Here is a 12,535-nt window from a genome sequence, read left to right on the forward strand (position 1 = left end):
GTTTTGATTTATTATGATATTACAGGGAACTGAGAATCTACTGTACTTGTGCTGTTGGTGAGTCCTTGAAAAGAGGCATAGAGTGAGCCTTTGTGCTAGGCCCTTTAGGAGCAAAGCTCAAAATGCCAATACATGAGAAGACTGAGGAACGTTTAAGCCCTTTTCTGCAAATGGTAATTACTGCTAGTGGGTAGATGATTTGAAATTTTTAGATCACTGCTTTTAATTAACTCAAACTTATTGAAAGAGAAGAGGTAAACATGCTAAGGTAGACAATAGACAATAGACAGTAGGTGCAGGAGTAGGCCATTCGGCCCTTCTAGCCAGCACCGCCATTCACTGTGATCATGGCTGATCATACACAATCAGTACCCCGTTCCTGCCCTCTCCCCATATCCCTTGACCCTGCTATCTAAAAGAGCTCTATCTAACTCTCTCTTGAATGCATCCAGAGACTTGGCCTCCACTGCCTTCTGGGGAAGGGCATTCCACATATCCACCACTCTCTGGGTGAAAAAGTTTTTCCGCATCTCAGTTCTAAACGGTCTACCCCTTATTCTTAAACTGTGGCCTCTAGTTCTGGACTCACCCATCAGCGGGAACATGCTTCCTGCCTCCAGTGTGTCCAATCCCTTAATAATCTTATATGTTTCAATCAGATCCCCTCTCATCCTTCTAAATTCTAGTCATCTTGTTGATAGTGGCTCAATGGGTAAAGTGACCATAGAACCATAGAACATTACAGCACAGTACAGGCCCTTCAGTCCTCCATGTTGTGCCGACCCATATAATCCTTTAAAGAAAGTACTAAACCCACACTACCCCATAACCCTCTATTTTTCTTTCATCCATGTGCCTGTCCAAGAGGCTCTTAAATACCCCTAATGTTTTAGCCTCCATCACCATCCCTGGTAAGTCAATCCAGGCACTCACAACCCTCTTTATAAAAAAAATTTAACCCTGATGTCTCCCCTAGACTTCCCTCCCTTAATTTTGTACATATGCCCTCTGCTGTTTGCTATTGGTGCCCTGGGAATCAAGTACTGACTATCCATCCTATCTATGCCTCTCATAATCTTGTAGACCTCTATCAAGTCCCCTCTCATTCTTCTACACTCCAAAGAGAAAAGTCCCAACTCTGCGAACCTTGCTTCATATGATATGTTCTCCAAACCAGGCAACATCCTGGTAAATTCCTCTGAAACCTCTCCATAGCTTCCTCATTCTTCCTATAATGTGGTGACCAGAATTGAACACAATATTCTAAGTGCGGTCTCACCAGAGATTTGTAGAGTTGCAACATGACCTCTCTACTCTTGAACTCAATCCCCCTGTTAATGAAGCCTAGCATCCCATAGGACTTCTTAACCATCCTATCAACCTGCGCAGCGACCTTGAGGGACGTATGGATTTGAACCCCAAGGTCCCTTTGTTTATCCACACTGTTAAGTAACTGACCATTAATCCTGTACTCAGTCTTCTGGTTTGTCCTTCCAATATGCATCACCTCACGCTTGTCTGGATTGAACTCCATCTGCCATTTTTCTGCCCAACTCTGCAGCCTGTCTATATCCTCTTGTAACCTTTGAGAACCTGCAGCTCCATCCACAACTCCTCCAATCTTCGTGTCATCCGCAAACTTACTCACCCATCCTTCCACCTCTACATCCAGGTCATTTATAAAAGTCACAAATAGCAGGGGTCCCAGGACAGATCCCTGCGGCACTTTAACTGTTCCAACATTCCCATCTTTTTGTTGGAAATTGTGGTTTCATACAGTAATTCTGTCTGTGACATAATGGATCCTAAGGAATAGAATCATCAGCTATTGTAGTACGAATTCTGAAACCTGTTGTTTGGAAAAATGGTGATCCCGGTCCTTTAATCTCAGGTTACCACTGAATCTTTAAACTTCCTAGAATTTTCTGTTTTACAATTTTTTTGATCATAGATATAAATGATTTAGATGGAAATATAGGTCATCTGTTTGCAGACAGCATTAAATTGTTAGAGTTGTAGATTTGCAAGAAGGGTATCAAAGCAAATGGCAGGATAGAGATCAACTGGGAAAATGGGCAGATGGTGTTTCGCCTGGACAAGTATGAAATGGTGCATTGTGGCAGGTCAAATGCAAGAGGAATGCTTACAGTAAATGGAGCATTGGCATAGTGGGATTGGGGTGTACAAGTCCATAACTTCCGGCAAGTCGCAACACAAGGGGACAGGGACGTAAAGAAAGTGTATGACATGCTTGTCATCATCAGTTGGGGCATTGAGTATAAAAGTTGGCAAGTTGTTACAACTTCGGTTAGGCTGCATATGAAGTACTGTGTGCAGTTCTGGTCACCATACTAGAGAGGCTTCTGAGAGTGTGCAGAAGATGTCACTTGGATTAGAGTGTTTTAGTTGTAATGAGAGATCAGACTAGCTTTGATGTTTTAACTGGAGTATTGGAGACAAAGGGGTTATCTGCTAAAAGTATACAAAATAATGAGAGACGTATATGTGGTGGATGATCAGAGTCATTTTCCCAAGGAGGGAATATCAAAAACTAGAGGGCATAGGGTTGTGTGAGAAAGAGAAAGTTTAGAGGAGATGTTTAAAGCAAACATTATGATAGAGAGTGGTAGATGTCTGGAACCCTCTGCCATGGGAAGTGGTAGAAGCAGGAGTGGTAGCAATGTTTAAGAGGCATCTAGAGGGATAGGGATCCGGTTCAGGCAGGTAGGATAGTGAGACTGGCATCATGATTAGCTGAAGGGCCTGTTTCTATAATGTATTTGTGTTCTATGAACATGAACATTCAAATTAGGAGCCAGAATCAATCATTCAGCTCGTCAACTTGCCGTGCCGTTCAAAAAGATCAAGACTGTAATCTCACCTGCAATTTCTGTCTGCCCTAGTAACCTTTCACCCCATTAGTTATGAGAATCTATTTACTTATGCCTTAGAAAATTTCACAGACTCTGCTTCCACCTATCTTTGAAGGAAGAGAATTTCAAAGACTAGCAGCTTTCTGAGCAAATATTTTGCTTCATATTTGTTGTACACTTGTAAAACCTAGTTCTAGATTCTCTCATAGTAGAAAACATCCTTTTCCCATTCATCCTATTATGCTCCTAAATATCTTGTTTGTTTCAATTGTTGCCTCTCATTCTTCTAAACTTCATTAGACGTAAACCTAGAAATGATGAAAGAATTCCGATATACACTCTCCGGCCGCTTTATAAGGTACACCTATACAGCTGCTTGTTAATGTAAATATCTAATCAGCCAATCATGTGGCAGCAACTGAATGCATAAAAACATTGTGGTCAAGCGGTTCAGTTGTTGTTCAGACTGCCAAACATCAGAATAGGGAAGAAGTGGATTGTTGGTGCCAGACAAAGTGGTTTGATTATCTCAGAAACTGCTGATCTGGGATTTTCATGCACAGCACTCTCTGAAGTTTACAGAGAATGATGCGAAAAATGAAAAACTGATTGGCAGTTCTGTGGTTGAAAACCTGTGGGTCTGTGATTAATCAGCGAGATCAGAGGAAATGGCCAAACTGGTTCAAGCTGACAGAAAGGTGATAGTAACTCAAGTAACCACATGCTACCAAGGTGGTGTGCAGAAGAACATCTCTAAATGCACTACATGCTGAACCTTAAAGTGGATTGGCTACAGCAGCAGATTATGTTGGTCTACCTAACAGGCATGCCTAATAAACTGGCCACTGAGTGTATTCCCAGTTCAAGATGGTTTGTGACTTTGAGGGAAGCTAATTGTAGATTTCTCATTCAGACAAGGAAAAAATAGGAAATGGTTGCAACAAAATATAAATGTTAGCATGCTCATCTGTTCTTATTTTTGTCAATGAATTTAACTCAAAGGACGATTGAAGAAGGTCAGGTAATTTTTCATCAAATGCAGAAAATCCAAAAGTATTTTAAAAAGACAACAAACAATCTCTTGCAATTATTTTTTTCAGAAGGAATATATAAAAGATTGGGAGGAAAACATCAAAGGAAAAGGGCTCACTTTGATAGAAGACACCCCTGACATGATTCGTGTCAAACATGCGTCCCACATATTAAATGAGGTAATTGTGACAGAAATTGATTAGAAATCCTCAGTACATCTGCTTGAATCTGACAAGAAATGAAATAGAAACATTTTGATTTAGTTGTTAATGTATTCTGACAAAAGGGTAAATGAGAATTTTGCTTCATTTAATTCCGTTATTACTACACTTAAATATAGTTCAAAGTAAATTTATTGTCTAAATATGTATATATTAGCACATGGAACCTTGAGATTCATTTTCTTGTTTCACAAATATATCATTGGGTAACTCGCCCTCCCTTCCTTCATTCTTTCCATTAAGCCTTCTTTCTGTCCTTCCTTCCATCCTCCTTACCTTTCCACCTTCACCCTCCTTCCCTTCTTCCTTCCTTTTGAATTGAATATGTATAGGTCCCCCCCAGGTTATGATTACCTGACAATTTTAAGGTATATTGTGGAAACACAGTTTGCTGCAGTACCATTGTGTCTTGCAGGGCAATGTGGATGGTTGAATTAAACGCCCTGCTTTATATACTCCCTTGATTGACTTGTTTTTTATTAAAATATATTTCTGGCTAGCTACATTTCTGATTTGTGAATTATTCATATTACAAAGAGTATTCAGGAGCAGACTGATAGTTAATAAATAAAATAGTTATTTTAAATGATAACTTAAACCAATATTTTCTTCAGAAAGAATATAGAAGAGACTTGGAAGAAGATGTAAAGGGAAAGGGTCTCACTCTGCTGGAAGATACACCAAACATGATTAGAGTGAGAAATGCAACTCAAATATTAAATGAGGTAATTTTTATGGTTCTTATTTCATCATTATCAAATTCAATATGTAGTTTACAAATATTCTCCTTAATTTGCTGAAAGATTATATTGCTTAATGGAAAATATTTATAAATATTTACTCTTCGTTACTACAGAAAGAATACAGGAAAGATCTTGAAGTCAAAATCAAAGGCAAAGGGATGCAATTGACTTCAGACGTACTTGATATTAAACGTGCCAAGAATGCATCAGAAATTGCCAGTCAGGTAAATACAAATGGTAGTTTAATTGCATTTTCGGTCAAAGCAGCTGTTTTAATGATGGCACATGCCTGACTATTCTGTTCTGTTTTCTCCTTTAATTATTAATATAATTGTGAGATGCATTCTCCAGAATTTTCATTCACTTTTTTCACGTCATCCTGAATTGTTGTTACTCAAACAAAAACTAAATTGCATTGTTAGCTAATAACATACTGTATGTTCAAATTGAAACATAGCACAGTGCATGTGACAGGCTTTAGAAGTATATGCTCAAATTAAATCTAATATTTCAAATGATCAAGAATGTACTGTGATCACTTTAATCTTTGGTTCATTTTCTGACACAAGTGGTTGAAAGGTCTTTGCACATACTGGCACTTTCAGGGAGTTAAGGACTTGCACCCAAAAAGACAGTACTGTGCAAAAGTCTTCGGCAAATGTGTATAGCTAGGATACGTAAGACCTTCGCAGAGTACAGTAGTAATTTTAAGCATTGCACTCTACTACTGCTGCTGCAAAAAACAAATTTCATGACATACTGTGAGTGATGATGAACCTGATTCTGATATGGGTCGCTATTGTGGACTGAGTGGGAAGGGGGCAGGGAGAGGGGAGGGGGGTGTAGGTTGAAGGGAATCATGGTTGGGAAAAAGGGGAAGGGAGAGGGCTGAGAGTGGGAAGACCAGAGAGACATCTGTAATGATCAATAAACCAGTTGTTTTGAATCAAATGACCTTGTCTGGTGTCTCAGGGCTGCACCCCCCCCCCCCCCACCCAGGCCCTGGTACTCCTTTTCTACCACCTGACCACCTGTCCCACAGGTAACTAATTACTCTTCGTGACATCCTGCCAGTTTGCCTACTATACTCTAATTCCAAGTTCTTCATAAACTAAGGTAGACCATGTAAGTAAATCTCAGTTATTTCATTTTGGCCTGTTTGATTCTCTGTACAGGCAATGTATAAACAGACATCGGACTTGGGACAAAACAAATATGGAACTGTAACAGACACGCCAGAGATGATACATGCTGCACATGCAAAGGACATGTACAGTCAGGTGGGTAATACTTCACAAAAAGTCTGCTTGTGGAAATACGTTTTCAAACTATAACAGGTTGATTTACAACATAATAAAGGCAATTGCTAGGAACTGTATTTAAAGCAGATAATATCAGAAATGTGCAACATTTTAATTTAAACTGTACGATTCAGATACATGCCTTTTTATCATACTGAAGGGTAATAGATAATCTATCATTATCTGGTTATTCCACAGAAAAAATACAAAAGTGAAGCAGAGAAGACGTTGAGGATGTGCACTACAATTGCAGACTCTCCAGAAATAGAAAGAATTAAGATAAACCAAAAAAATCTTAGCTCGGTATGTATTTATTAGCTCTGGTTTAATTGAGTATTTATATCTCGACTGCAATGTGTTTGATGTATAATGTAGTTGTAGTGGTAAAGTTACTACACTAGAAATCCAGAAGCCTAGTACACTGGTTGAGAGACCTGAGCTCACTGCTATTAATAATCTCACTATTGTAGCTTTAGAATTTCAATTAATTTAATATTTGGAATTAAAATAAGATTACAAATCAGAAACAAATATCAGTAAAAGTCACAGATTATTGTTAAAAAAATATTTTGGTTCATTGACGTTGTTCAAGGAAGGAAATCTGCCCTCCTTGCCAAGTTTATCAGATTGGCATAGGTCTTTCAGTACTACGTTAGTGCTTACACCAGGAATACCCAAGTGACCCCATTGAAGTCCTGGCTCCCTCACTGTGGCTGTCACCTGTACAGTTCTGGTGGACTCCTCATGAAATCTAGTGGAGCACTCTAGTTTTCCATAAGCTTTCTTGCAGCCTAGCCTGTGGTGGTAATTGGCTGCTGAAAGAAAGGTAAGTTCATTTTATTGTCAAAGTATGCATTTACAATACAACTCTGATGTTTGTCTAATCCAGGTAGCCATTAAATACAGAAAGATCATGGGTGTTGATGTAAGAAAAGACATTGAATCCCCCCCCTCCCCCCGGCACAAAAAAGAGAAATAGTTTTGTCATGTATCAGGATGAGGCCACTCTCTTGCTGACCATCTAGCCAGCCTATATTTCTTGGCAGCTGGAGAGATTCACCAGCTGTTAAAATGGTTCTGAGTGGCCAGTAAGTGACCTGTGCTGATATGATTGCTGTGTTGCACTCAGTGACAATGAGTAATGAATTTACGTTGACCTTTGAATCTGAGCATCCAATGGAACACTGCAACCTGGAACAAACGGCATGGCACAGGGGCAGGCAGACAGCAGTTTGTCAGCAAACCGGAGTATTAGACTAATTGTGACTGCCCTTTTATGTGAGGGATGTGGAGGGTTTGCAGAGGGTGCAGGATGCTGCCTAGATTGAAGGGCATGTGCTATAAGGAGGGGTCAGTCAAACTAGGATTGTTCCCTCTGGAGCAACAGAGGCTGATTGATACCTGGTAGATAAGGTTATGAGGGGCAGTGAAGTAGGTATCCAGTATCTTTCTTTCAGGGCCAAAATCTCTAATGCTAGAGGTCATGCATTTAAATTGAGTGAGGTAAAGTTCAAAAGGTGTGTAGAGTAAGTATGTTTACACAGAAGGTGATGGGTGTGTGGAATGCTCTGCCAGGGGTGGTGGTGGATGAGGATACGATAGAGAGGCTCTTAGACACATGAATATGCAGGGAATTAAGATATTGCAGGAGAATTAGGCCATTTGGCTCATCAAGTCTGCTCTGGCATTTCATCATGGCTGATTCAATTTTTCTTTCAACCCCAATCTCCTGCCTTCTCCCTGTTTTACTTCATTCCCTGACCAATCAAGAATCTATTAACTTCTATCTTAAATACATGTACATAAAGATTTGACTTCCACAACTACCTAAAGAAATTCCTCATCTCCATTCTAATAGGATGCTCCTCTATTCTAAGGCTGTGTCCACTGGTCTTAGACTCTCCCTCCATAGGAAACATCTTCTCCACATCCACTCTATCAAGGTCTTTCATCATGCGATAATTTTCAATGAGGTCACCTCTCATTCTTTGAATTCTAGTGAAAATAGGCACAGAGCCATCAAACGCTCTTCATATGACAAGCTATTCAAACCTGGGATCTGCATATTGAAATCCTCCTTGACTATTGTAACATTGCCCTTTTGGCATGCATTTTCTATCTTTTGTTGTAATTTGTAGACCACATCCATACTACTGTTTGGGGGTCTGTATCTAACTCCCATCAGGGTCTTTTTACACTTGCAGTTCCATAGCTCGATCCTCAATGACTCAACACCTTTTGACTCTCTGTCACTTCTTTCTAATGATTTGATGTCAATTTTTAACAGCAGAACAATGCTAACCCCTCTGCCTTCCTGCCTGTCCTTTCAATACAATGTGTATCCTTGGACATTAAGCTCCTAGCTGTAATTTGCTTTTAGCTATGATTGATTGATATCTACATGATACCTGCCAATCTGCAACTGTGCTATAAATTCCGCAGACTGAGCATGCTCAAATATAACACTTTCAGTCCCGTATTCACCGTTCTTGATTTTGTCCGCCTTTTATATTGCAACTCATCCTGTAAACTGATAGTTTGCCCTATCAATAGCCTCTCTTCACTACAATGTTCTGTTGGGAAGCCAGCTACCTCGTCTTCAGCACTATTAGCCATCTTTCCTGCAATACTTCTTGCATATGGACTATCTGCAGGCAGAAGGGATTAATTTAATTAAGTGTAATTAGCTTAATTAGTTTGGAGCTAAGGGGTCTGTTCCTGTGCTGCTGTGTCCTGTATATATCCACCACCTTCTCAAGGAAAAAAAGTTACTTTTTATGTCCCCTTAAAATCTTTCTGAGTCCTGTAGCATCGAATAATCTTAGTCTATCCGCCTCTCTCTGCTTCTCATGATTTTATAAACCTCTATAAGGTTATCTCTCAGCCTCCTTTGCTTCCAAGAAAGCAGTCCCATCCTATCTTTTCTCTCCTTGCAACTTAAGATTGTAAAATATCCAAGGGCATAAACAAGGTAGATTGTGTTAGTCTTCTTCCCAAAGTGGAAATTTTAAAGACTAGAAAACACAACTTTAAGGTGAGAAGGGCCAAGCTTAAAGGAGATTTATGAGTTATGTTTGTTACCCAGAAAGCAGTCAAAGCCTGGAATGCATTGCAGGAAGGGTGGGGTAAACTGGTACAATAGCAATGCTTAACAGACATTTAGACAAGCACAAGACCAGGCAGGGAATGCACCATGTGCAGGGAGATGAGATTAGTTTAAATTGACATCATGGTCAGTGCAGACATTGTGGTCCAAAGAGCCCATTACTGTGCTGTATATTTGTTCTGAACATTTCAGTGCTGGCAATGTTCTGCTGAATCTTCTCTGCATCCTTATATAGCATGACTGCATTCTTCCTATAGCATGGTGACCAGCACTGCAGCTGCAGCCTAACCAAGAATTTGTACAATTGTACCATGACATCCAAGCACCCGTACTGAATGCGTCAGCATACAAGGAAAGCATGCCATACGCTTTCATCACCATGCTATTTATCTGCATTGCCACTTCCTGGAACAATATACTTGTATCTCAAGATCTTTCTGCTCAACAGCACTTCCCCAGAGGCCAGTCATTCACTATATAAGTCTTGCCTTGGTTAATTTTAGAATTATCTGAGCTGAAACAGGATAAATGTCAGGCATTAGGGATGGGTGTATCACTCCAGATAATGTAAATCAGCACAAGTTGGCTGGTAGTGATTTGTCATACCAAAGGTCTGCCCGATTTAGGTGAAAGATAACCAAGTCTGTCACAGATACCTGATGTGCTTAGTCTTAGACTGTTATGTATATTGTCTTGTCCTTCAAATAGTTCTTTTCTCTTCCCTTCCTGCTGTAGATAAAGTGGAAGTGAAATGCAATCACCTGATTTTGTGATTGTAGTTGATGGTGAGACCCTCATTACACATTGAAACCAGCACTAACTGCTGAAACATCCACCCTTGCAGTCACACCCAGAGATCTGAAATTGCTCTGAGTGCCTCCCACTTATCCTCGAGACAGGCTCCAACGATATAACGTGGAAAAATCTGTGATTGTTGAGAAGTTAAATATTGTTTTAGTGGATATGACAGCATTACATGTAAGTTGCTGGTCAGAGATGCAACTTTCAAACTCATGGCAACTGGGGAATTTAATTCAAACATTTAAATAAATCCAGAGTTAATACAAGTAGTCTTAGTAACAATAATCATGGAATGGCTGAATCGTCATTAAATTTCATCTGGTTCGCTAATGTTTTTCATGGAAAGAAATCAGTCAATCTTACCCAGTCTGGCCCTTATGTAACTCCAGATGAACTAATTATTGCAATAAATGCAGTCATTGCCAAATGCATCCATATGTGAATAAAGAAATAAAACAAATTAAAGGCTATTCCTTTCGATAACCCTTTTTGTTTAAATGAAGTCCATGTGTTTTTAATTACTGCTAAGCAACCTCTCTGGCCCATGAAAACTACCATTTTATGTGTAGCTTTTAATTCCTTCAGATATACATTTCAACATATAATGGGGATCATGCTCCGAGCTTATAATTTAGAAGAAGGATGTGCCCGTGGAGAGACTTCAAGTAAGGATAGTGAAGGTGCCAGTTTCTTTTGCAAGGTCAGACTGCTGCCATCTTGACTGTTGAATACAGTTTGCAGTGCGTCACAACATTTTAATGATTTATTCTCCAATATGTTACTTGAAATCCAAAGTCTCCTTCCCAGAGTGGATCACTCTATCAGTTGTGGGACACAAATCTACTGCCCTCTCTCAGGTTGATAAAATCAGTCTGCTGTTACCTGGCAGCCAGCCTTGGTTACTGCCTCTCACTGCAAACTCTCTAGTACTGCGCAGAGCTATTCTCTCGGCATCAGTGGAAGTCTTTAGCCCTTGTTATCCACAGTGGAGTAGTACTACATTGGCATTGGCTCACAGGACAGATAGGGACATGTGGAAGACACCCAATTAAGGAATCAATAAAGGTTGTAAGTTGTCCTTCTGTTCCTAATATAGAATAAATCCATATGTCATTTGGTTTGGAAACATTATCTTATTGTACCTTTTGCATTGGGACCAAACCATGACTGTAATGAATAGTTTTGAGGCTGTTGTTTTGCATTAATTGCTTAAGCTTTCAAGTGAGTTTGTGACACAGTAGCTGTAATGTTTTGCCTGCTTTGCAGTCTCCTGCTCTTCAGCTGTTCTCCAGGCAAGATGAGACCCAGCCCCAGCTCACCCTGAACTGTTCTTAGTATCTTTAGAATCAACCACGGTTCAACACTGATATCAAAACCTAGCTGAATAAGATAGAGAAGAATGGCTTCTCTCTCTGAAATAGAACTGTTTCTTTGAAGAGTATCATTGATCTTGCTGAGTTTTTCCAGTAATCCAATATTTTTATGTGGTTTCTTTAGTGGTTAGAATTCAGAGATGAGTTGAATCAGTTTCCTAAATGCTATGGTGAGATTTAACTCACAACTTTCTGCTCTCTGGCCCAGTATCATAGTTGCAATATTAACGTACTCTTCAAATAATGCGTGTGTCAAGGAGCACACAATTTAGTAGATGCAATAAGCCATCAGACTGAATAATCCCCAAAGATTTTAATAAGTTACCATTAACTTGATACACCATTAAATATTTCCAGATGATTATTTTTACACTATCCCTTTGACTTACTCATTTCAAGTAATTAATTTCATACAAATTAGGAGCAAGAGTAGGTCACTCGACCTCTTCCAGTCTGCTCCACTATTTAATGAGATAGCTGATCAGATTTGAAACTTCACTCTGCATTCCTGTTTACACTGTAATCTTTCACCCAATCACCACCGTTTTTGCCTTAGAATATTTGATGAATAGAGTTTTAAATAGTCACAATCCACAGAGAGAAAACATTTCACCTCATCTGTTTTAAAAGGGTGAATAGTTACATTTAAAAATTGACTCTTAGTTATAGATTCTCTTGCAAGGAGCTATCATGACATCATATCGATGTTATGATGACTCAAGATATATTTCATGAAGCTACCTCTTAATCTTCTGAATATCAAACACAAGCCTGTTTTGTCCAATTTTCCAGAATCAGATTTATTATCGCTGACCTATGCAGTGTAAAATGTGTTCTTTTGCAGCAGTAGCGCACTGTAAGACACAAGTTTACTACAAATTCCAAAAATAAATAGTACAAAAAAGAAAGGCATAGTGAGATAGTGTGCACGGGCTTATGAACTATTCAGAAATCCAATGGTGGAAAGGAAAAAAGGGTTTCTGAATCATAAAGGCAGCATGTCAATGAAGGCATTAGTTTAACAAACTTTTTCTGAACTGCTTCTGACAAATACTTTCTTTAGCAAGGAAACCAAATTGTACAAA

At 39.3% G+C, this 12,535-nt stretch overlaps 2 protein-coding genes across 17 annotated transcripts in view; both read left to right on the top strand.

Moving 5' to 3' along the window:
• LOC132395468 (LIM zinc-binding domain-containing Nebulette-like) overlaps window positions 1-12,535 on the top strand; it is a 304,667-nt gene that overhangs the window by 246,800 nt on the left and 45,332 nt on the right. The gene's annotated exons all lie outside the window — the stretch shown is intronic.
• LOC132395466 (nebulette-like) overlaps window positions 1-12,535 on the top strand; it is a 72,101-nt gene that overhangs the window by 53,064 nt on the left and 6,502 nt on the right. For all 13 annotated transcript variants that reach the window (XM_059972118.1, XM_059972130.1, XM_059972119.1 and 10 more), the window contains 5 exons: window positions 3,974-4,084; window positions 4,741-4,851; window positions 4,983-5,093; window positions 6,045-6,149; window positions 6,369-6,473. In XM_059972118.1, the coding sequence (XP_059828101.1) occupies window positions 3,974-4,084; window positions 4,741-4,851; window positions 4,983-5,093; window positions 6,045-6,149; window positions 6,369-6,473 (543 nt within the window). The remainder of the gene's footprint in view (window positions 1-3,973; window positions 4,085-4,740; window positions 4,852-4,982; window positions 5,094-6,044; window positions 6,150-6,368; window positions 6,474-12,535) is intronic.

This window comes from Hypanus sabinus, chromosome 6, assembly GCF_030144855.1.
Source record: "Hypanus sabinus isolate sHypSab1 chromosome 6, sHypSab1.hap1, whole genome shotgun sequence".
In the NCBI taxonomy this organism is placed as follows: Eukaryota; Metazoa; Chordata; class Chondrichthyes; order Myliobatiformes; family Dasyatidae; genus Hypanus; species Hypanus sabinus.